The 26,044-nt window shown below is 34.4% G+C and overlaps 2 protein-coding genes across 9 annotated transcripts in view; both read left to right on the top strand.

Moving 5' to 3' along the window:
* Nucleotides 1–7,202, top strand: part of LOC111709474 (delta-1-pyrroline-5-carboxylate synthase) — an 11,685-nt gene extending 4,483 nt beyond the window's left edge. For 4 of the 5 annotated variants that reach the window (XM_023483138.1, XM_023483139.1, XM_023483137.1 and 1 more), the window contains 7 exons: nucleotides 2,452–2,610; nucleotides 3,346–4,290; nucleotides 4,375–4,464; nucleotides 4,523–5,309; nucleotides 5,370–5,453; nucleotides 6,349–6,545; nucleotides 6,865–7,202. In XM_023483138.1, the coding sequence (XP_023338906.1) occupies nucleotides 2,452–2,610; nucleotides 3,346–4,290; nucleotides 4,375–4,464; nucleotides 4,523–5,309; nucleotides 5,370–5,453; nucleotides 6,349–6,545; nucleotides 6,865–7,057 (2,455 nt within the window). In that variant the 3' untranslated portion in view covers nucleotides 7,058–7,202. Of the gene's footprint in view, nucleotides 1–2,024; nucleotides 2,133–2,451; nucleotides 2,611–3,345; nucleotides 4,291–4,374; nucleotides 4,465–4,522; nucleotides 5,310–5,369; nucleotides 5,454–6,348; nucleotides 6,546–6,864 lie in introns of those variants that run through there. The other variant, XM_023483141.1, reaches the window with a different exon arrangement.
* Nucleotides 7,203–8,830: 1,628 nt separating this feature from the next.
* The window catches only part of LOC111709476 (transcription termination factor 2), a 38,181-nt gene continuing 20,967 nt past the window's right edge, over nucleotides 8,831–26,044 (top strand). The window contains exons 1-7 of one of the 4 annotated variants that reach the window (XM_023483143.1): nucleotides 8,831–8,862; nucleotides 19,415–19,465; nucleotides 20,333–20,392; nucleotides 21,545–21,652; nucleotides 22,569–22,635; nucleotides 23,791–23,898; nucleotides 24,298–24,408. In XM_023483143.1, the coding sequence (XP_023338911.1) occupies nucleotides 19,422–19,465; nucleotides 20,333–20,392; nucleotides 21,545–21,652; nucleotides 22,569–22,635; nucleotides 23,791–23,898; nucleotides 24,298–24,408 (498 nt within the window). In that variant the 5' untranslated portion in view covers nucleotides 8,831–8,862; nucleotides 19,415–19,421. The remainder of the gene's footprint in view (nucleotides 8,863–19,414; nucleotides 19,466–20,332; nucleotides 20,393–21,544; nucleotides 21,653–22,568; nucleotides 22,636–23,790; nucleotides 23,899–24,297; nucleotides 24,409–26,044) is intronic. The other 3 variants (XM_023483142.1, XM_023483145.1, XM_023483144.1) reach the window with 3 other exon arrangements.

Raw genomic sequence — 26,044 nt, 5'->3', positions numbered from 1 at the left:
GGGACTTGAGCTAATTAATAAAGATTATATATTCTGTTTAACAATTATGGGACTAGAGCTAATTAATAAAGATTATATATTCTGTTTAGCAATTATGGGACTTGAGCTAATTAATAAAGATTATACTTTTGTTAGCAATTATGGGACTAGAGCTAATTAATAAAGATTATACTTTGGTAAGCAATTATGGGACTTTAGCTAATTAATAAAGATTATACTTTGGTTAGCAATTATTGGACTTGAGCTACGTTAAAAAATATTATAATTTGGTTAGCAATTATGGGACTTGAGCTACGTAAAAAAGATTATAATTTGGTCAGGAATAACGGGAGTTGAGTTAATTAATAAAGATTATACTTTGGATAGCAATTATGGGACATGAGCTATTTGGTAAAGATTATACTTTGGTTAGCAATTATAGGACTTGAGCTAATTAATAAAGATTATACTTTGGTTAGCAATTATGTGACTCGAGCTAATTAATAAAGATTATATATTCTGTTTAGCAATTATGGGACTTGAGCTAATTAATAAAGATTATATATTCTGTTTAACAATTATGGGACTTGAGCTAATTAATAAAGATTATACTTTGGTTAGCAATTATGGGAATTGAACTAATTAATAAAGATTATACTTTGGTTAGAAATTATGGGACCTGAGCTAATTAATAAAGATAATACTTTGCATAGCAATTATGGGACTTGAGCTAATTAATAAAGATTATACTTTGATAAGCAATTATGGGACTTGAGCTAATTAATAAAGATTATACTTTGGTTAGCAATTATGACTTGAGCTACGTAAAAAAGATTATAATTTGGTCAGGAATAACGGGAGTTGAGCTAATTAATAAAGATTATACTTTGGATAGCAATTATGGGACTTGAGCTAATAAATAAAGATTATACTTTGGATAGCAATTATGTGACTTGAGCTATTTAGTAAAGATTATACTTTGGTTAGCAATTATGGGAATTAAGCTAATTAATAAAGATTATACTTTGGTTAGCAATTATTGGACTTGAGCTAATTAATAAACATAATATATTCTGTTTAGCAATGAGGCAATAAAAGTAGAACTAAGGATCGGAAGATAGTTCATTTATATTTTATTTTGACGGATTCAGACAGCTATGAAACTAACTAAATTGAAAAACTGTTAAAAATGAGGAAGAAGAGTAATTATTTTATATTTCTAAATTAAAGGAAGGCCGGACCTGTGCACGTTTCTTCTTAACAATATAATGGTCTATCGGAAGACGTCTCCGAGACTCCGACTGTACGTCCTAAATATCTTTCTTCCGGAAAAGTTTATACAATGAGACATCTAGCTTTCTTAAACTATCGTCCTAAAAGTACGTCATTTGGGCGAACCTTGTCCATACATGCGTTGGGAAGGAACAAACTCTGTGAACATTCACTGTTTAATAAACGTTTTGTGATTACAAAAAAGCTGGTTCTAGAGCTGTGCTAATACGTTAAATTATGATAAAACTTTAAAATCTCTTTAATTTTGAAAAGTACCTTACAATACAATATGTGTTTTTTAATTAATTGTCGTTGATAAAATTAGAATGTAAAAAACACTTTCTTCATCTCCTTAGTTCTGTCTTTCCTTGGTCACTGGTTAGTTGGTTGAACACAGACTACACAGACTGCTCATACACTCTACCAGGATAGGCTGAGCAGAGCCATGTAATGTTTTTTGACTGACATCTCACGGCCATTTGTTGCGTTCAGGGGTTAAATTTAACAACTTTTAAAGAAATACTCCATTTTAAACATAAAATATAACGTTTATGAATATTGTCTATTTTTAAATATTTTGTATTTCCTATTCAAAGGATCCTTAAATATCCCTGAATACAGATGTCGAGTCTCCTGATTGGTCGTGTACAGTCATTGTACACAATAGAACATGCTGTGGAAAAAATCGCATATTATAGGTGTTAATCGATCTCTGTAACTCTCTTATCTCTGGTTAGTAAAATGTTTACATTGCACTTTACATATGTAATTGTACTTTATAACTTGACGCATTAATCGTAGTACATATGTACAGAGTATGAAAGGTTTGAAATTAATACAGTTATCTCTGAATGTTCGTCTCTGAAATTTAGCACGTTCAAGTATGACGTTTTGTGAATTATTTATGTTAGCAGCTTTAATTAAGAAAATGCTTAAAAATACATTGATATAAAATTAGATAGAAACAATGTGGGGTTTGGGGAATTGGAAGGATTGAAGCTTGCAAAGATTAAATAATAAATAGATTTTCCAGTTTAAAAAACAGATCATCTCGGAGACTCGGATATTTATGTAGTGTATAATAATTGGTACTTTGAAGTGTTTAGTGTATACTTAAAAACACAGTTGTAAATGAACAAATGAATTTTACAAATCTGAAGAGAATGTAAACTAAAGTTTATAACTAACCATATATTACAGGGTGAGTGGAGAGAAGGTGGCTACTATGAATACTGTGATGCACAACTACCCAACAGCCTTGAGGTTGAAGACTGTGTTGACGGTGAGATCGAGGCTGCTGTCCTCCCTTCCACCCAAGAATATGCTGCAGAGGAGATGGTGCACAACAACAACTGGCAGGTTGGACAAATCAGCTGTTTGAAAGGGATTCTTCTCTCTTTTTCTTTCTTTAAAGGAATTTTTTTGCTTGCGCAATTTTGAAATTACTAAGAATAGGTTGCATAAAATGATATTAGGATTTATTACATCTGAGTACAGACTAAAGGTACTGAAAAGTTTACAAAAAGTATTTACTATTTGATTCTTATTTAGAAGTAGTTGACACCATTTTTATTCTTCTCTTCAATCAGATGTTTTAAAAACCAGTATTTAGTATAAAAACTAGTTTTTTATTGGTACAATCATTTTTTTTAAACTGTTAATGTTTGATAAATTGATGATAAAATCCCTCTATACGCAGGGCTAACCGAAAAGATTGAGACTTTTACAACGACCAAGATCTTTTTCCTGATAAAAGTATTACAGTAAAATTTGGTCTTCTTAATTTAGTTAAATTTTTTTAATGACAATTATTTATTGTAAATAAAATAAATACAGTTTTTTTTCTGAAGTCTAATTCTTTGTGGATAACCTTGTAATTACTTTTTATTGTAGGTCACATATATTTACTGTTAAATTTGTCTAGCCTACTTTCATATTTAATAATCAGAAAATTACCTTTACCTAGATACTTCAACAGCAGCTTATTTTCTTTTTTTTACTTATCTAATTGCCTTAATATTTATTTGTACTTAAATATAAGAAATGTTTCTTTTTGTAAAAAAGGACGTAATTTTTTACTAATTTATAATTTAGACGTTACTCTGCAAACACCCTTGGATTAGCTTTGAGCCAAACTAACTCCAACAACTCCTTCTCCCAGGCCCTGCTCAACATGAACAACTCTGTTGACCACGGTATGCGTCACTCCCCGTTCTTGACCAGGGATGAGCTGGTTAACGCTAAACGTGTTGTGATTAAGCTTGGATCAGCTGTTGTAACACGTGCTGATGGACAGGGACTGGCCTTGGGCAGGCTGGCAGCAATCATAGAACAGGTTTCAGAGATACAAAACTCAGGCGCTGAGTGTATACTGGTTACTAGTGGCGCTGTTGCTTTTGGTAAGCAGCGTCTTTCTCAAGAGCTCTTGATGTCAATGTCCATGAGAGAGACATTGTCAAGTGTGGATCGGTCCTCAGAGTTGAAAAATATTGCCCAGCATGAGTTAAAGCGACCTAATGCAGCAGTCGGTCAGAGTGGTCTCATGGCCCTATATGAGGCTATGTTCCGTAACTATGGTATTCTGGTTGGCCAAGTTCTAGTGACGAAACAGGACTTCAGGAATGAGAATACCCGTGAGCAGCTCTTCAACACCATCAGGGAGCTGATGGCTCTCAACATCATACCCGTGATCAATACCAACGACGCTGTATCTCCTCCTCCTCAAGATGGAGATCTTGGAGATGGAACTCTAAACATCACTGATAACGATAGCCTGGCCTGTACTATTGCAGTGGATGCTGGAGCTGACCTGGCAATCCTTATGTCCGACGTTGAAGGTATTTACAACAAACCTCCGAAGGAGGAAGGAGCCCAGCTCCTGCCCTATTTCAACCCCAAAATTGTAAATCAGATCCAGTACGGGGAGAAATCTAACTACGGAACTGGTGGCATGGAGTCCAAGGTTAAAGCTGCTTGCTATGCTCTGGAACATGGATGCAGTGTTGTTATCTGCAGCGGAATGAAGTATAACACCATAAGGTAAGATATATCAGCTTTATGTCAATTTTGTATACCTTGTTATTATTTTTAAAATTCTGATTTTAACATTTCTGAATTTTCTAGGAACATCATGTCAGCAGAGAATGTTGGAACTATGTTCACACCTCTTGAAATTGAAGGAACTACAGTTGAAATTCAGGCACAAAATGCCAGGTAAAAACTTAAGCATTTCTTTCTCATAGCAATAGTTTCTATTATTTGATATATTTAGAAAAGGAAGCCGCAGGCTAAGTTCTCTAGCTCCAGAGGAGAGAGCCGAGGCTATCAGGCATCTCTCCAACTCCTTGTTAACCCATCAGGCGGAGATCATGGAGGCAAACAACCAGGATTTGGCCAATGCTAGAGCTCATGGTGTGACTGGACCCATGTTCGATCGTCTAGCGCTGTCCAGCAGTAAGCTTGAATCCCTGTGTGTAGGATTGAATCAAATTGCTGATTCAAGCTATGACAATGTTGGCAGGGTTTTGAAAAGAACAAAGATCTCCGAGACTCTTGAGGTTGTTCAGGAAACTGTTCCTATTGGAGTCCTTATGGTCATCTTTGAATCCCGCCCTGATGCCCTTCCTCAGATCGCAGCTCTGGCTATCGCTAGTGCTAACGGTCTGCTGTTGAAGGGAGGGAAGGAAGCTACCAACAGTAACCGTGTACTCATCAGGCTTGTTAATGAAGCCCTGGGTAGATATGGCTGTGCTGATGCCATAACTCTGGTATCTGGCAGAAATGAGGTGTCTGAGCTTCTCAAGCTAGACGGCTACATCGACCTCATCATCCCCCGGGGCTCCAACGAGCTGGTCAGATCGATCAAGGAGAGATCTAAATCTATTCCTGTTCTTGGACATGCTGATGGTATCTGCCATGTGTACCTGGATTCAGACTGTGATGTGGAGAAGGCAATCAAGATTGTTGTTGATGCTAAGACGGATTATCCTGCAGCCTGTAACGCCATGGAGACTCTTCTGATTCATGAATCTCTTCTTGAGAATGAAGTTTTTTACAAGGTAAGAAATACACTATTTATTATCATTCTCAAACGAATTTTCCATTCTCCTTTGATTTAGGTTTGCCAGGCGTTGAAGCAGGAAAATGTTAAGATCTACTCTGGCCCCAGGCTTTCTGAAACATTGACCTTTGGACCACCAAAGGTATTACAAATTTAAGCATAACAAATCAGGGGCGTACGAGGGCTTTTGTTTAAGGGGGGGGCACAAAAAAATTTTTTTGGTTCCTTCCCTTTGGGCACCATTGTGCCCCCCTTAAAAACCCCTTTTTTGAAAAAATATTGATACTTTTTTAAAATTTTTTGTTGCCCCCCCCTCCCATAAAAATACACCAAAAAGACTACATTTTGGGTGTTACTAACCTTAAAGAGTCTAAAAATTATTCCTTTGCTTGAAAAACTAACTTTTTAACTTTATAAATTTATCACTTAACTCCATCAGAGCTAACTAAATCAATAATCACAGCATCATTAAAAATTATATTTTTACTAATAAACGAAATTTCTTCTGAAATTTTTAGATAGAATTTACTCAATCTACATATACACCAACTCTTTTAAGCTACAATTTTCTGGGATTTGCTTGCACAAACATTTCAATGATTTTTTTAGTAGAGAGCTCAGACAGCCTTATAGGGTGTAAAGATCGTTAAGTCTGCTCTCCGTCATAGTACATCTTGTGTAATTAAGTCTTCTCTTTAGAAGGCTAAAACTTTGCTCTCCTTATTCCTTGTATTAACAGTGAATTTAGACAAATCCTTAGTCTTTGTCATTGTCAGGTGTTACTTTCTAAACGTAGTTTCCTTTTAATTTTGTATTTTCCAGGGTGGGGGGCAGTGCCCCGCCTGGAACTCCCAGAGGGGGGCAAGAGGGCTACTGCCCCCCCTAGGTACGCCACTGTGCCTGGCCTGAGGAAGGGAAATGCAAGCAAATGTAATATTAGAAGAGTCTCCCCCATGGGGGGGGGGGGGGCTCGGCCCCCCCTCGTACGCCACTGTAGCAAATGTTTTCAAAAAATGTTATCAAAGTTTTATATTTAGGCGAGTAAATTAAGTATTGAATACGGAGATTTGGCCTGCACTATCGAGATAGTTTCCACCTTGGATGATGCTATTGATCATATTCATAAATATGGATCTTCTCATACTGACGTCATCGTGACAGAGAATCAGGACACTGCAGATAGATTTCTCAACAATGTGGACTCAGCCTGTGTATTCCACAACGTTAGTTCAAGGTACTGTATTCATATTTTTAAATTTTGATTTATAATACCAAAATTTTACAATGTGGCAAAAATATTTACTAACTAAACCAAGCAGAAAAAAATTGAATAAAAACACTTTGTTCTTGCGGCAAAAAGTTCTTATTCAAAGAAAAAGCACGAAAGCACTTTATTTGTTTGTCATGTAGACTTGTGTAATTTTTTGGTAAAGATTCTAAAGAGATACTTTACTTGAAGACTGTCAATATTGCCAGATTCTCATACAGACCCTTACCTTGGAATTAAGTCAATGAAGTGTTTTCATATTTGAATTTTATGAACATTTTTGCAGGTTTGCTGACGGATTCAGGTTAGGGTTAGGAGCTGAAGTTGGAATCTCCACGGGTAGAATACATGCTAGGGGCCCAGTAGGGGTAGAGGGGCTTCTCACCACCAAGTGGGTTCTCAGGGGCACCGATGATACCGCCGAGGAATATTCTAAGGGGCGCAAAGAGTTTATCCACAAGTCTCTTCCTCTAAATTAAGTCTATAAAATCTAAATCTCTATTTGTAATTCCAGGTTTTACATCTGTAGAATTGAATATTTATGTAAAATGTTCCGATATAAGGTATTTTTGTGAAAATACAATTTGATAAATAAATAAATGTCAAACATTGACAAGATTTTTACTAAACTGTCACTGAATTTAAAAAAGAGTAGACAAATTCGAAGTTTATTTTAGTTTTCGAATAGAGTTACATAAAGTAAACCCACGCCACATAATTAAATCAAATTTATAACAAAATTTTGTAAATTCTAGTAATTTTCACAATTCGAAAATAGGTGATTTTTTGGTAGTAACTTAAAGCAATATTGGAACTTTTGTTTTTTGGCAAAATGTTGACTCATTTCAAATCTTCAATATTTGAATATACCATTTAATCTTTGAATACAAACGTTTCAGAGTTTTACTTTTAAGATAAATATTCTTACAATTTAGATTTTGATCTCTGCGCAAAAATAATTGCCAGGTTTGGCACATTTGGCACGATTCAAAATATTCTGTTATTAGATCATCTGATATGAGAATGATTATTTCCTATTGAGTTAAGTTTGTCAAGGTGAATTTAAATTATATCTTATACAGTTTGATAAAAAGTGATTTTCCGGTTTCGATGTTTCCACGGAAAACGACTAAACTCCGAAATCTGGGAACCCTTGATAGAGAAGTTAATATAGAGTTACACATAAAGGATGAGACATCAGAGACGATTATATGGAATTTACATTGTCTGTTTCCTAATATTCAATACTTCCGGAAACTTTTTTTTATTTCTTTGCAAAAACATTAAATGAGCAATTTTTAAAGACTGTATTTAAAGCAGAGACGTGATTTAACCCAGGGAATTGGCATATTTGAATTTTTAGGTCGTCTTTTCACAATCATCATATGTGGACAGCCTTGTACATTTGATAAGATTCCATGCTCCTGAAACGTGAATAGATCGATAGATTTAGGCCGGTTTTAAGTATTTGTTTTTTTGCTACCCTGCAACATTTTTCCATTATTTTTAGTGCCCTCAATGTGTGTCATTGGAAATTTGGAACATTTGTTATAGAAGCTTTCATAAACACATGTAAAACACGTATTCTATACAATATTGATTCATCATTCTATAAAATATAAACATTATTCTAATTATGTATTAAATATTGCAGGGTTGACTAAACAGAATTAGATTTTTTACCATGAACTAGAAATCGTAAAAATATCACAATCCACGATCTGCGACAAATTGCAATGTTAAAAATGCTAATCAATTATTGTACAAAGAATGAAAAATGAGCCTATAGTGGCAATGCGAGTTATAAAATGAAGGAAAAATACCGAATAAAATCTGTCTCTAGAGTTTCATTGTTTGTGAATAACCCTGTACTTCTGTGTGGGTGTTCTGCCCTGAAGTTGAACAATTGTTGACATTTAAATGTTTCCCGTCAATACATACATTTAATATATTCCAGGTTTAAAAGAACGGATATACAGATTTAGGACAAAAAGATCTTTCAAAAATACGATCTACATTTATCTAGATCAAAACATTTTAGTTTTGTTATCTACGAAGAAATTCTGTTATTTTATTTTTTTATTTTAAATTAAGAGTTTTTCTACGCTTTTATACCTATTTATTTATTTCCTGGAGGGTATATGCTTTATTTTTGTAATGTGTATCAACAAATCTCTCCAATCANATATCCGTAAGTAGGTGTATATAATTAATTTTTATATAAAGCTGTTACCGGCCATGCAAATACTTCAGTCAAGCCTTTGCTTCCTCCTGCACCTGAACAGTAACGTTATCTAGATATATTATACTTTAATAAAGGGAAACTTTGCTAACTATTTATCTCAATAAAGGAAAACTTTGCTAAATAGATATCTGAATAAAGGAAAACTTTGCTAACTAGATATCTGAATAAAGGGAAACTTTGCTAAATATATATCTGAATAAAGGAAAACTTTGCTAACTAGATATCTGAATAAAGGAAAACTTTGCTAACTAGATATCTGAATAAAGGGAAACTTTGCTAACTAGATATCTGAATAAAGGGAAACTTTGCTAACTAGATATCTGAATAAAGGAAAACTTTGCTAACTAAATATCTGAATAAAGGGAAACTTTGCTAACTAGATATCTGAATAAAGGAAAACTTTGCTAACTAGATATCTTATTATTATTCAAATCTATTTAGTGATCAAAAAGTACAGAGCAAATAACAATAAACTTTATATATATATATATCAACGATATGTACATTTTGATTTTTCTTTGATTTTATTAAATGTGCAGACAAAAACAACAAAAAGGTATATCGGTAAAGATTAATAATATAAAAAACCAGTGCCAAAATAGCAACAATTTAAGTAGCAGCAATTTAAGAACTGGCAAAAACATAAAGGAAGTTTACAGGTAAGCATAATATTAAAAGGCAACATTTTTTGAGACGGATAGAGACAATTGCAGAGAGAGATGTTATTGAAGAACCAACAGCTTTGCACTATTGTTTCTTTTATAGAGTTAAAAACATTTGAAAGACAAAATTATAGTTTTGCATCAACAACATAGAGTTATAGCTTTGCACCATAAAAATAGAACGACTGTGGATAGAGCGGTAATTGTAGATCCAATAGCTTTGCACCATTGTTTCTTTTTAAGGATTAAAATTGTTAGAACCTGGTAAGTTCTGATAAACTCAAAATTAAATTTAAGAAACAGAATTGGAAGCTTAAATGATGGACAAATTTTGATAAATTTTAATAAAAACAAAATTCTGAAAAACTGATTCTGATAAACCCGAAATTCAATTTAAGAAACAGAAATGGAAGTTTAAATTACGGACAAATTCAGATAAATTTTGGTAAACTCAAAATTCTGAAAATCTCGAAATTCATTTTAAGCACTAAATTGGAGGCTTAAATGGCGGAAGAATTCCAATAAATTTGAATTAACTTGAGCTTTTGCTACACTCGAAATTCAATCCAAGAAATAGAAGAGGATAGTTCACCAATATCACATTTTCGTTCTGGAGATCATTGATTGTTGGTTTCTAGCGCTTTCATCTATCTGTCATAGTGCTTCCTCTTCCTGCTTTCTCTTTCCTTCTTTTCGATCACTAGAGCTAGAACTTTCGGAATATCTTTTGATTCGACTATTCCGTATAGAACCTTGAAAAACATCAGCACCGCCTTACCCATCCTCAATCTGGAGCTGTCGTTTAGGTGAACCATCTCGGTGTAGATCTTCTCTCTCCATTGTGGATCTCTGTACTTGGTACATATTTCCATCAGGTTTCAGGGCCCATAGAAGGAAGGATCTAGTTTCTTAGTTTTGAGACCCCAGGTGTGAAAAGTGGGTGCCTTGAAGGATTTAAGCCTAGGATCGCCGTGGTTAAGTTCTCTGATCATGTTGGTCAGTGTACTGAGAGTTTCGAACCTGTTGTCTTGAAGAACTCTTTCTTCATACGGGAGAACTGCTATTTTCGGTGGGAAGGGAGGAGTAGCTACGGAGAACGTAGATCTGCCTCCAGTTCCTGCTCTAGTCTTCATAGAGAGAACATCATTCTTGAATTTTTTAGATCTCGGATGATCTTTGTTGCATTTTTACCTCTCATTACATCGTTGACAGTTCCTACAACCAGAACATCAACCGGAGTGGAGCTGGAACCAAACTCTGCCATAAAAGCGTGATGGAGAATCCTTACAGTGCCTCCTGGTATACCAATCATATCAACATGGATGTCGTCGCCTGGGTATTCATTAACACTTCTATCTCCCTGCCAGTCATTCAGTAGACTGGAAGTCACCAAAACCGGTTGTCGGATACCAGTCTTGAACGAATGGAGTTGAGTCTTGCAAAAGGAACATGGATACACTCCCCACCTTCTTGGAGCGGAAGACATTCGCAATGATTTTGAAGAATTATGATTGTGGAAGATGACTTGGCTTTGTGGGAAGACAGAGGAAGAATATTCGGAACATATGGTGCAGTACTTCTTTCCTAGATGAAAATTTTTCTTCCTGATATCTCTGTAGTTCTTGACTTTGGATTTAACGAATGTAGCAAGCTCTGTAGATTTTCTTTTTCTACTAATCTCTTCAAGTATTTTCTCAGGGGAACTGTTCGGATCCAGATTCTCTCCTGGGTAAAGCGAGGTTCCGTAACCCGGAGGAATCGCTGGTGGGGGGCTGCTGAGGTCAGGTAGCTTAAACATGGAGCTTGTCCTCTCTCTTGGCTGCGGATAAGGGAGCTTGTGAACCGAGATACTCAGCTCCATCTGTAATATATGTAGGATTAATACCGGGAAAAGGCTGATTTTAAATCTCAAAAAATATTGCAATATTAGTAGCACAGGTTTTAAAATGATAAGTATAGGAAGTAGCATTTTAAGGATGGGCTTGTAAATCCAAGTTAAAAGAGTCTTCATTTAAGTAATTTAAACGTTTATCTTTATCAAATGCCATTTTGTTAATATAAATCTCATTCTTAAACCAAGAGTAAAAAGCGTTACTTGTTTAATTCTTTTTTAAGCATCTGAACCTCCAGATAAAGAGTTTGGTGTAAAGTGCCAGAAAATTATTAGGAGTATGTACAGGCAAATTACGTTCACCAAAGATAAAGTCTTTTTTGCTAGGTACCATGCGAATTCCTACCCATATTTGAGTAAAGAAATCATAGACTTCTGAGATAAAAGATCGCACTAAGGTGCAGTCATATAAGAGATGAGAAATGTTCTCTACATGGTTTCCTCAGAATGTGCAATTCTCACCGACATTATTTATAAATTTTGAGATAATCCTATTTGTTTTCAAGGTACCTCGAGTAACTTTGAATTGGAACCATTTTAGTCTATTGTCAAAAAAAAAGATTTTTATTCAATTTGTAGCATTTCTCCCAAAAGTGAATACCTTGCACTGCTTCCAGTTCTTCCTCCCATTTACGTTCTCTCAATAAAAGATTGCTGTTAGAATATTCAAGTGACTTCAAAAGTTTTGACCATTTATTGCATCCTTTTGATGAGTAAGAAATCAAGTTAAGCATTGGTGGCAAAATAGGGTAAATTAGAGGTAAACTTTCAACTGTAACCCCCAATCTTAGTAATGCAGATCTTATAATCGATATAAATGAAAATAAATCGGGTGGTTCATTGAATTTGTTGGAAAATTTGTCCTCCAGCATAAATCTAGTACCGTTTACAGTTTCAATTAGGATATCAGGTGGATAACGGACTAGTCTTCCAACATTGCCAAAGTTCCTTTTTGAGCAAATAGAGGAGTTCATAATAAATACGTTTGAACCCCAGATAGGATACGAAGTGAGATTTTCAGGAGCGTTTTTTAGGTGCTCCAGCATGAGAGGTTTAATTGAACGTAAGCATTCGCTCCAGAAAGGATTTGACAGTTTTTTACTCATTTTGTCATGGTCTACTGTTCCTACATTTGAGCAAAAATCATCTAAATTAAGATTTAAATTTTCTTCAATGTTTAAACTAAAGATATCTTTCCATGCTGAATGGCTATGCACCAGTCTTCTGAACCATGAAAATTTGAAAGAAGTCCAATTGGAGGAAATATCTGGAAAACCCAAGCCCCCTCTGCTTTCAGGTTGTTTTGCATCACCCCTAGCCACTTTCTCTTGACCCCCCCAGATAAAAGTGTATATTTCAGTTTCAATTTCTTTTAGTTTTTTCTTATTTATTCCGGGTAGTACAAAAGCTAGGTGAGAGAGTTTAGATAGTAATAGTGTTTTGGCTATGCATGCACGCCCCAGAGGGCTTATGAATCTGTACCGCCAATTTTTCATGATTGCTCGAATCTCCCCTAACTTTTCATAAAAATTAACGTCCATATTTTCAAGTAAACCGTCAAACTGTATACCCAGCAACTTAAAATTTTGATCCCAGCGTATTGAAATATGGTTGCATAGTTTATACTCTCCATTAGGAATAAGCCCAAAGACGACACATTGCGTTTTATTAAGATGTATTTGTAGGCCTGATACTTTAAAAAACTCATCTATAACTGTAATTGTGTTTTCAAGGTTATTTGAGTCATATTCTAGAAATATTGAACAATCGTCTGCGTAAAGAGATAAAAGTATTTCGAGTGTGTCTAGTTTAAAACCTTTAATATTCTGATCCGTTCTCATTTTAATGCAAAGAATTTCTATGGACAGTACAAAAAGGGCTGCTGCAATAGGGTCACCTTGTCTACATCCTCTGGAGATATCAAAAAGCTTTGATATATTACCTGCATGTTTTATACAAGCTTTAAAATTATTTAATAGAATGTTAATCCATTTTATATAATTATTTCCAAATCCAAAATAAAGAAGAGTATTGAGAATAAATTTAAATGAGATACAATCATAGGCTTTTCTAAAGTCAATAAGTAACAGCAGTCCAGTTTTCTTCTTATTTTTTGCCCATTCCATAATGTCAAAGGTGTTGCGAATGCAGTCCCCTATTTATCTACCATTGACGAACCCTGATTGATCCTTATTTATGATGGAAGGCAGAACGAGGTTAAGTCTGTTAGCAAGGGCTGCACTCAAGAGTTTATAAACACTATTTTGTAAAGTAATAGGTCTCCAGTTTTCTAATAGGTGTTTTGGCTTGTTTCTCTTAGGCAGTAAAGAAATTATTTCAACGGCTTGGGAACTTGGCAGTTTTCCAATTGTAAAACTAAAAGAAACTGCTCTATAAATAATCCCTCCCATGATTTTCCAGAAACATTTATAGAATGCATATGTGAAACCAGAGGAACCTGGAGTCGATTCATTTTTAGACTTTTTAAGAGCTTTTGCCAGTTCTTCTAAAGTAACCTCTTGTTCTAACATTTCAATCTGACTATGGTTAAGCTTAGGATGTGGTATATTCTCTTCCAAAAAATCGTTGACATGTATTTCTAAAAATTCATCTTTATTTTCATTGAGCTCTTTGTAATATCTTCTAATTAGTTTTTCAATTAGTTTTTGGTCGTGAATATACCACCCCTCCCCGTTAATGTCATTTACTAGGAGTGTGGATATGTATTTTTGAGCAGAAAGATTGTTTTCAAGCCCGCAAAAAAAAGGTTGTCGGCTTTTCACCTTGTATTTTGCTAAGAAGTCTATTGCTGACATACTGTTGACGGGTCTGGTGTTCAATAAATTCATTGTATAAAATTTCGGCCTGTGCTAGATTATCTTGAGTATTTGGGTCAACATCTCCTCCAGAATTTTTTTTTTGAAGTATTCTAACATCATTGAGTAGCTTAACCCCTAATGAACAGTTAGCCTTGTTTTTAGCAGAGGAATAAGTAATAGATTCATTTCTGACATCATTTAAAACATGGAAAACATGAGGATTCACACTTAACTCCATCTGTTCGATATTTTCTATATTTAAATTGATAAAATCTTCATATTCTTCAAGACTTGATTCTTGAAAAAAATTTTCATATATATTATGTTTAATATATTTAGCATAGGTATTTTTTATTGTTCTGTTTATACAATTTACGTAATCTATATCTTTCAGAAGAAGAGAATTGTGTTTCCAAAGGCCTTTTCCTCTCTCAAATTTAGAGAAATCAAAATGCAAAATAATGGGCTTATGATCAGATTGGAAGGAAGGGTAGGTAGAATGGTGGGATATAAAGGGGCGGAGGGATTCAGATAATAAGAACATGTCAAGCCTGGCTCTTTGAGGCCCCCCATTTCTGATCCAGGTAAATAGATTTTTGTCCCCGTAAAGACTTCTATGTGCATCAATAAAAGCATAATCGTTCATCAGATTATTTAAAGTTACTCTTGCCCTTGGATTTCTTTCAGTGACATATCTGTGGTTATCCAAGTTATGATCTAAAGTGACGTTAAAATCCCCCATAATAATACAGTTAGTGAACCCTGCATTTCAAAAGTTTTCGAAAATGTTTTCAAAAAACAATGGATTATCATCGTTGGGTCCATAAATAGCCCCTAACATGAATTTATGATCATCAAATTCACATTTTAGCCATAATAAGTTTCCGACTTCATCTTTTGATAAAAATTCTATTTTGACAGGACACTTCTTATTGACCAAAATTGCTACACCCCTTGCATTAGAACTAAAGCTGCTAAAATGGCAAAAGTAGTTAGTTTCATTCTTATTAACCTTGTGCATTGATTTGCTAAAGCTGGTATCTGAGAGACATAATATATCAGACTTAGCTTGAAAAATATGATTAAAAAACTGGTTTCTTTTATTTGTATCACCCAGGCCATTGACATTTGCCGATATTATATTCAGCTGGCTAGCAGATTTATCTTGATTCAACATCATTTATATTTCTAGTTAGATAAAAAGAAAAGACTCCAGCTTCTCGCACACCCCTTATCTGCTCAAAAATTAAGTTTAAATAGGTCAGCACATTTAAGACATAGGTTAAGTTGTTTTAAAAAATTTGAATAGTAAAGTAAAGTAAAACACATTTTTAATAAGTTTATGTAAAAGTTGTAGAAAAAGAAGTGAAGGTTTGTAAAAGGATGTACATAATTTTTCTTAAAAGTTGTCCTCCCTTTTATTAGAAGAGAACCAGAAATACTATGTTTTATGGCTTTGCACCATTGTAAAGTAATAAGTTTACGAGGCTTATAAAATACATGTTTATAATAAAGTAATTATTTCTAAAGTAAGTAATTATGTGACAGGAGGGTATTTCTCAAGGCACTCAGAGATATAAAGTTATTATGGTAAAACTGGGGGGGTTTGATTACTAGTGATAAGGTATAGAAAGCTTTGAATATATTAGCGTAATTATGAAGATATCAAATATAGCTTTGCACCTTTTCTTCTAGACTTGGGGTGTGAAAATGTCTCTCAGCGTAACCAACTCCCCCCCCCCCTCCCCCCTGTCTCACTTTATAAGAATATTAGTTTACATACTGAGAAGAAGGAGTCTACGTACTATACGAATATATTTATGTTGGTATAGCTGGAGAGGTTTTAAGATCAGCTCAAGGTATATCAGGGCTTTAAATACTTTCATACAGACTTGAAAAAAAAGGAACAAAAAAGAACCCCCCCCCCCCCCCTCCTGTTGATTGTTATAAGTTGGAATGGTTTTTCTAGATGGTTTCAAGAGAGATTTTATAGTCTTTCAAGAGTCTACTGTTATATTTGCTAACTATTTGTCTACCTATGGTTGGACTGGACATCTCTATAACAGCGTTACCTCGTAGTATGTCTACTTAAGTAATTGCGTCATATTCCTGTGTCTTAAGTACTTTCTTGAGCAAAGTATCTACTTCAGACTTATCTCTCTTACCTATCCCTGTTATGATCAACTTGTTCTTAGCCTTTTCTAATGCATCCTTGGATATGGAGGTGGATGGGTGGGTACCAGGTTTAACAGAGTTTCCCAGATTTGGAGTAACAAGGTGCTCTGGTTTAGGATAGAATTCCTCTAGAATTTTAAAAGATTTCTTGCTACCTTCTTCTATATCTTTATATCTTAGTTGCATCTGATGACCTGTGAATACAATTTGTGTCTGAACTTCAAACAAATTCCTATATTTCCATGCTTGTCTCCTCATACGCTTGTAGGCTTCCCTATATCCTTGAGGTATATCTCTATCAAAACTGACCCCTGCTGGAAGATTCTTCGCGGATTTAAATAAGTCATTTCTCTGAAACTGGTTTTTTAAGCAAACGAGAATGGATGGAATCTTAACTCCGTCTCCCTTACCTAGCTGTACTACTGATACTATACTTGTTTGTATGTTTACAGGGAGTTTAAGACTGTTAAAGAGAGCTTGGACTTCGTCCATTGGTTTATCAGTTTTAAGCCCATGGATGATAAGGTTTCTATTAGCCTTATCTATGATTGTTGCCAGAGTAATCTTGTAGGAGGAAGAATCAGAAGCCGTACCTTTATCTGCTACTACCTTCATTACATTTTTCTCGAAGGATTCTTTCATCTCTTTCATCTCTTCTCTTAGCTTATCTATATCTTGCCCTTGGTTATCAGTATTAACTTGCATACTACTATATTGAGACTTAAGTTCAGCTACGTCACTAGCAATGGGACTAATCTTAGTATCTATGGCGGACAGTATCTCTCTCTTTGTCTCATCAAGTGCGGCTTGATTGGCTACAGAACTTTCTCTAATTGTTTCTGCTAAAATTGTACGAAATTCCTCATTATTCATTTTGGATTTCTTACTATCAGGACTACTAGTAGAAGAGGATTTGCGCTTGGTACCTTGCCTTTCCTTATCTTCAAAGATACGTTTTATTTTAAGTACAGTTTTGACTCCGTTAGTATCTACAGGTTGAGACGACCATACCTCCATTAAAACTGTTATGGATTAAGTAACCTAGACTTTAAAAATTGTGTTTGATAACTCAGTATGGTATTTAGCAGCTTTGCACCATAAATATTTTCAAAAGACTGACTTAGGATTAAGGTATAGACTTCAGGAGGCTGACTTCCCTTACAATGGTATTTTACAGACCGCGGCTTTGCACAGCTTGTCCATAAAGATTGTTAGTAAAATGAAATATGACGGCTTTGCACCTTAAAAATGCCTTTATTTTATGCTTTGCACATATTCCCGGTATAATCACCTGTTATATTTAGTAGCTGTAGATGGCTGTATCTTTATCTGTTATCCTCGTACACCCTGTCTGTCGCCTGCTGTCACTGATGCACGTGCGAACTGTGAACTGTAGTGCCTAGTCAGCTGATTCAGTTTTGCTAGTCTGTGGTTGGACGAAGCTCAGTACTGGACTCTCATTGGACGTTACTTGGGACGTAAAGGGTTCTCATTGGTTGGCGGTTTAGTGCATGTTTCAGGGATGTATATATACTTCGTACTCTTTACCAAACCCCCCCTTCACCCCTCTACATCTACATTATATTGCAATTCACAATGAAGTTCTTCTTATTAAAATCAAAAATTTTAAAAAAAAGTAAAGTAGCAATTCTTTTGTCCGTAAAACTCTGTTTAAGGTGTTGCTCCGTGCTAACTAGATATCTGAATAAAGGAAAACTTTGCTAAATATATATCTGAATAAAGGGAAACTTTGCTAACTAGATATCTGAATAAAGGGAAACTAGATATCTGAATTACCATCAAGCTCTCTTCTTAAGATGTGGAATAACCTGCCTCTTGACTTAAAAAGAAGCAACTCTCTAAGTTTATTTAAAAATAGACTACTAAATTCTCTTTTTGAAAATTATAGGACAATGTGTTATAAACCGAATTGCTATTCATGTAAAACTAATTAGATATGTTTTAATATGCTTTGATATTTGTTGTGTACATGTCTGAAAATTACTTTAAACTCTAGTTATTCGAATTAGTGTATAAACTATTTTGCATATGATAAATTTGCACCCTGATCTCCAATCGTTCTCCTTAAATCTATTTAATTGAAATATTTTGTTATTATTACTAAAATTAGGTGGAAAAAATAATCAAAACAGCCAAGAGCTATTATCCACCTAATTGCTTTATACTTGTACTGTTAATATAATCATCAATTTTGTGATTGTAAACTCTATCTGTATACAGATACATTTATTTTAGCAATACACTTTATCTTATCTTATCTTATCTAGGGTTTTGTTATTTTGGCTTTTGATATTTTGGCTTTTGATATTTAGGCTTTTGATATTTAGGCTTTTGTCATTTAGGGTGTTGTTGTTGTTTTGTTATTTAGGCTTTTGATATTATGGCTTTTGTTATTTAGGGTTTTGTTATTTTGGCTTTTGATATTTAGGCTTTTGATATTTAGGCTTTTGTCATTTAGGGTGTTGTTATTTAGGGTTTTGTTATTTAGGCTTTTGATATTATGGCTTTTGTTATTTAGGGTTTTGTTATTTTGGCTTTTGATATTTAGGCTTTTGATATTTAGGCTTTTGTCATTTAGGGTGTTGTTATTTAGGGTTTTGTTATTTAGGCTTTTGATATTATGGCTTTTGTTATTTAGGGTTTTGTTATTTTGGCTTTTGATATTTAGGCTTTTGTCATAAGGCTTTTGTCATTTAGGGTGTTGTTATTTAGGGGTTTGTTATTTAGGCTTTTGATATTTTGGCTTTTGATATTTAGGCTTTTGTTATTTAGGGTTTTGTGCTTTTGATATTTTGGCTTTTAATATTTAGGCTTTTGTTATTTAGGGTTTTGTTATTTAGGCTTATAATTAATTAAAGCTTTTGTTATTTACACTTAGTTCTTCACTAAGTTAGTCTATTTTTAACTCAAATGGGAGGAAGCTATTCCTTTATTTTATTATTATTATTTGTATTATTGTTATTGTTGTTGTTGTTGTTGTTGTTATTGTTATTGTTATTATTGTTATTATTGTTATTATTTAGGCAGGATATGAAACAAAACTTTCATCAGATGACATCAGAGGACATTGCAAGGTGGGTTTCTAACATCATACAATGGACAGGGTGTATCACATCAAGCTAGATCGTTTAATAAAAAAAATCTTTCAGAAAATGTCAGGTTTTTAGAGTATTAACTGCGTATTTTGGCGTTCAAGCTTGGAGCTAATCCAATATGGTCGCTCTAATCTCTAGTATCTACTTAGTCCGGGGAGGGTTTTGGTTTGTCCTAAGTTTGGTAGACTTTGTGGTTAATGAATAATTTGATTTTAAAATCACGGCTCTTCACCTTCTAAATATAAATTTAGCTTGTCTGTCTGTTTGTTTGTTTGTATCCAATAAACGTCAAAATGGCTGAACGGGCCCAAATTTATGAATGATCAAAATTTCAAAAATTAGTGTTTAAAATAGAAAATGGGCGCGAAGCGCCCTAAAAGCCTAGTGATATTACATATGGAGACGGAAGGGGAGGGAAGGGAAGGGAAGGGAAGGGAAGGGAAGGAAAGGGAAGGAAAGGGGTTTAGGAAAGTGACGGAAGGAGAGGGAAAAGGAAGGGGAAGGGTAGGGGAGGGAAAGAGGATGGAATGTAGGAAGAAAAGGGAAAATGTAGGGAGTTAAGGGTAAGAAGGATGAAATTAGGGAGGGAAAAGGGTAGGTAGATAGAGAATGGGGAAGGTAGGGAGGGAAAAGGGTAGGTAGTTAGAGAATGGGAAGGTAGGGAGGGAAAAGGGTAGGTAGTTAAAGAATGGGGAAGGTAGGGAGAGAAAAGGGTAGGTAGATAGAGAATGGGGAAGGTAGGGAGGGAAATGGAAAGGCAGGAGGGTACAGGGTAGGTACAGAAGGAAAAGAGAAGAAAATATGAAATATTTATAAAATATCGCTGATATAAACAAACATTTGTAGGTTGTACGCCAGTGATGCAGCACAGAATAATTTGTACGGCGGACGAATGACAAACAACAGGTGATTCTCAATTTTTAAATAATTAACTACATTTTGCTCCGATTCTACATTTTGCTACGATTCTACATTTTGTTATAATTGTACATTTTGCTACGATTCTACATTTTGTTATGATTCTACATTTTGTTATGATTCTACATTTTGTTATGATTCTACATTTTGTTACGATTCTACATTTTGTTACGATTATACATTTATACGATTCTACATTTTGTTAGGATTCTACATTTTGTTATAATTCTACATTTTGTTCCGATTCTACATTTTGTTCCGATTTCTTGACTGTGTTTGATCTTCAAATTTTATGCTTGAAACTTTGAATCTGCAAAATGAAAATACATTCCAGAAGCAATTCTGCGCCAATTTATTTTTCAAATGTATTATTTGTAATTTATATACAGGGTTAGTAAAAAAAAACAGGGATTATTGATGCTTTGGACAAAATGTTCAAATTTTTTATGTTTTAAGTCGTAAATAAATAAAATGTGATAAAAAAGAATTCAAAAATATGTTTGGAACATAGAAAAAAAAATCCACGAACCAAATTTTTTTGAAAAAATTGAGTTTTTGTAAACTGATAGGAAAATTTTATATAAATTCATTAAAAATTGAATGAGATATAACAATAAATCCGCAAATAATTTAGAATGGAAATCTGCAGTACATTTTATCAAAGTATAACCTTAGAACTGTTGTGACTTAAAAAATGCAAATAATTGGATCACACAATTTTTGTAATATCTCATTCAATTTTGTAATATCTCATTCAATTTTGTAATATCTCATTCAATTTTGTAATATCTCATTCAATGTTGTAATATCTCATTCAATTTTGGATCAATAAAAATTTTGAAAATGCCAAAAACATTGATAATCCTTTTTTTCTCTGTCTGTATATAATATAGTAATCTCCGTTTGTTTGTCCTATCATAACTTAGGAAGCTTTAGACCGATTTGCCTCAAATTTTTATTGGGGAACTCGGGAGACACACGGGAATGTTTTTCTTGGTTTTGAGAGTAGGTTCACTTTAATAGCGAAAATTTAGTTTAACAGTAAAATCGTTTAAATGAGGGTAAACTGCGGGATTAACTATTAGTAATCTGGGTAATGCCGGGCACTTCAGCTAATAAATAAATCTGTTTAATATCTAGGCAACGGGAGGTGAAGTCTGTGATCCATGATGCTATGGTGAAGATGCATAAGTCTCTTGAAAGTATGCCAGCAGAAGGGGACATGGAGGAGCAACCTAAATCTCTCGAGTAAACATCTAAACTAAAATCAGAATAATTAAGTTTTTAGAAGAAATGAAAGATTTATAGAAATTATCAAGGAAGAAAAAGGCTCATACATCTTTTAAACAATTTTTCATAAAGTTTAAGAAATCATAATAAATAATGACAGATAAAATGAAGTTTTAAAAAACTGTTTCATCTACATATAAATTTGGCTTGTCTGTCTGTTTGTTTGTATCCAATAAACGTCAAAACGGCTGGACCGATCGGGCCCAAATTTTTTTGGGACATCACGTGACCACAGGGAAGGTTTATGAATGATAAAAATTAAAAAAATGTGGTAAAGGTTTTTAATTTTGTAAAAAAATTTAATTTCTTGAACATCCGCAAATTTTTTTTTTAAATCCGCAAAAAATTTTTCTTCTTTGTTTTATAATGTAAACAAAAAGAACATATTCACAATTTAAATAGAAGATGGGCGCGAAGCGCCCTAAAAGCCTAGTAAATAGAAAAGACTAGATTTTTTTATGTAGAGAAGTGGGGTAGGGACGGGGAGAAGCTTCTTGAAATAAATATTATATCCTTTAAGTTTTCAGCGCAATTTATAACATCAAAAGGCATTCAGTAATCGTCAAATTTTCTTTTAACTTGTTAAATTACTAAGGGATTTTATGATTTCAACGTTTCTGAATTCAGATTCAGGCCAGATATTTCAAAACCCATCTTTATCTTTTTTGGCGATTAATGTAACATTAGTTTAGTAAAAATTTGTATAGGTTTGAAGGTTAACAATTTATCTAATATAATAAAAATTTGTGTCTGGAAACTTTGGGGACTGGTGCAAGATAGAATTTAGCATTTCATGAAAAATGTGCCCCCCTGGTTTCACCCGAAGTAGAACTTTAATATGTGGTAAACAGATTTTATGAATAGATTATTTCAGATCTTCCATTACATTATTCCCACATCAGCTGCAGGCATTGGCTTGGTTAACTTGGAGAGAACACCAGGTAGGTAGAGAGAAAAAGAGTGTTGAATAGGAAAGGGAGTCAGATCAGGTGACTAGTAGAATAGGAAAGGGGTCAGATCAGGTGACTAGTAGAATAGGAAAGGGGTCAGATCAGGTGACTAGTAGAATAGGAAAGGGGGTCAGATCAAGTGACTAGTAGAATAGGAAAGGGGTCAGATCAGGTGACTAGTAGAATAGGAAAGGGGCCAGATCAGGTGACTAGTAGAATAGAAAAGGGGTCAGATCAGGTTACAAGTGGAATAGGAAAGGGAGTCAGATCAGGTTACAAGTAGAATAGGAAAGGGAGTCGGATCAGGTTACAAGTAGAATAGGAAAGGGAGTCAGATCAGGTTACAAGTAGAATAGAAAAGGGAGTCAGATTAGGTTACAAGTAAGGAGAAAGGAGGATATTGGAAGGCCAAGGAAATCAATTTTGAGCCTCAAAATGGGATAGGAGGTTTCAGGTTTTAGGTTGTTTGATTAAGGTTGGTTACTCTTGATGTGCTCCAATGTACGTAAAATGTCGTTTCCTAAAATAGATATATCATGTAACTCTCGCCTCTTTAATCAGTGACGTCGTATGAGGTTTTTTATCTATTATACAAACTTGGTTTTGGGAGACCATTGATAATTATTGTTGTATTCAGAGTACACCTGGCGGAATTCTGGTGGATGATATGGGTCTAGGGAAACCTCTGATAATTATATTCTTGTATTCAGAGTACACCTGCTGGAATACTGGTAGATGATATGGGTCTAGGGAAACCTCTGATAATTATTCTTGTATTCAGAGTACACCTGGTGGAACACTAGCGGATGATATGGGTCTAGGGAAACCTCTGATCATTATATTCTTGTATTCAGAGTACACCTGCTGGAATACTGGTAGATGATATGGGTCTAGGGAAATCTCTGATAATTATATTCTTGTATTCAGAGTACACCTGCTGGAAAATTGGCGGATGATATGGGTTTAGGGAAACCTCTGATAATTATATTCTTGTATTCAGAGTGCACCTGGTGAAATACTGGTAGATGATATGGGTCTAGGGAAACCTCTGATAATTATATTCTTGTATTCAGAGTACACCTGGTGGAAAATTGGCGGATGATATGGGTTTAGGGAAACCTCTGATAATTATATTCTTGTATTCAGAGTACACCTGGTGGAATATTGGCGGATGATATGAGTCTAGGGAAAACCTTGACAATGATCTCTCTGATCCTTAAGCACAAGGAGGTTGAAGAGGTGAATGAGGAAAAGGTAGTTATCTAAATAATCTCCATGTTTTGATGTTAGATTAAATACATAACCTAGTATATATCTAGGATATTAGCTGGAAAACTAAGGGTTTGGGTACCTTGTATATATCTAGGATATTAGCTGGAAAACTAAGGGTTTGGTAACCTAGTATATATCTAGGATAGTAGCTGTAAAACTAATGGTTTGGGTAACCTAGTATATATCTAGGATAGTAGCTGGAAAACTAAGGGTTTGGGTAACCTAGTATATATCTAGGATAGTAGCTGTAAAACTAATGGTTTGGGTAACCTAGTATATATCTAGGATATTAGCTGGAAAACTAAGGGTATGGGTAACCTAGTATATATCTAGGATAGTAGCTGTAAAACTAATGGTTTGGGAAACCTAGTATATATCTAGGATAGTAGCTGGAAAACTAAGGGTATGGGTAACCTAGTAAAGACGAGAACAACACTTATAGTGTGCCCGGCCTCACTCATGGGACAGTGGGAGAACGAGATCAAGAACAAGGTAATACATTTTTGTAGTTTTTAGATTTTGTTATTTTCTTCTTTCAATGCCTATGTGTTTTCAAGGCTCCTTCTTTTGTCTGCCATACAACATCCCCCCTCCCCCTTCTCCAATTTTTGTATGTTTGAAATAGCACGAATATTTTTAATGGCATCTACAGTTTTGGAAACATTTCATCAAAAGATTTATGTAAACAACTTTAAATCTTTGTCTGATTATAGTTGAATGAAATTTATCCTAGCTTTTTATCCGATTTTAAAATTGATAATTTTCAATTGTTTTGTGGTTTCTATGTAAACGTGACTTGCGGATTTAAACAGCATCATTTGAGAGACTGAAAAGAAACTTTTAGAATCTAACACTTTTCCAAGACAGAAAAATGAAGATATTTTGTTGTAAATGCCTGGAAAAAATATCGGGTCACATGATATTCTGTAAACTTGCAGTATATGAAATGAATACGTAGCATGGTTAGCTTAAACCCTTTTAATATGTACATTCAACTTTTAAACGTGTGTGGAGATAGCTTAACTGTGTGATCTATCCTGGCTAATCTGAAAATACACCAACCTTAAATGCGCCTATTTCAACTGTGCTCTAATACATAATATGATTGCCTTAATCATTTGATATAGACAACGACATAGAAATTGTAATTACGTCGACTAACTTTAACTTGTAACAGATATAGCTAGTTAGAATCAGAACTCCGCTTTGATACAGTGTAGAGTAATTGTATCCTATTTGAGTATTCAGGTTGAGATCATACCTCATTTAGAGTAGAGATCAACTAAAGAGCTTTTAGATAGCCAATAATTGTGTCCCTGTGGGCCATTTAGAGCTGAAGTAATGGCTTGTTGATAGCTGCAATTGTGTCCCTGTTTGGCATTTAGAGCTGAGGCAATAGCTTGTTGATAGCTAGACTGAAACCCTGTTTTGATAAACAGGTGGGATCATCCCTCATCATTTGGGATTCATTTATAGCTTGTTTATACCTACAAGTGTACCCCTGTGTGGTATTTAGAGCCGAAGTAATAGCTTGTAGATAGCTACGCCGCGCTTGTGTCCTTTTGTGTATTTAGAGCCTGAGAAATAGCTAGATTGATAAGCTGTGCTTGTGTCCCTTTTGTGTCATTTAGAGCCAGGTGGGTTGAGTCCTGGTTGACTTGGATAGCGGTATGGTTGTGCCTGGACTGATAAAGTTTGGGGGGTGAACTTTTTTGAGTACAGTATTTCCTACATGCTTACTCCAATAAATTTGTTTAGACCTATATTAATTCAGGTACTAATTAATCCCTCTTGTTAATTTACGAGGCATATAACTATTCACTGCTTTAATACAGTACCAATCCAGGCATGTTATACGCCCATATTCTGAGGTATCTAATGTTTCAAGATACATCTCAATTCCTCTTGTTAATCCACGGTGCATAGAACTATTCAGTTCTGTAATACAGTACCAATCCAGGCATGTTAGTTAAGAAACAAATAAAATATTTTGATGTCCCATTGGAACATGCATGGAAAGTTCCGGTTTTACAAGAACTTTTAAATACAAGAATGAATAATTTATATGTTGAAGGATTCGAAGATGACGTAATAACTGAAATGATAAATATGTTATGTAATGAGTAAT

This window comes from Eurytemora carolleeae, unplaced genomic scaffold (genome assembly GCF_000591075.1).
Source record: "Eurytemora carolleeae unplaced genomic scaffold, Eaff_2.0 scaffold670, whole genome shotgun sequence".
In the NCBI taxonomy this organism is placed as follows: Eukaryota; Metazoa; Arthropoda; class Copepoda; order Calanoida; family Temoridae; genus Eurytemora; species Eurytemora carolleeae.
The sequence above is the reverse complement of the archived record's forward strand: the minus strand, read 5'-3'. Positions and strand labels throughout refer to the sequence as shown.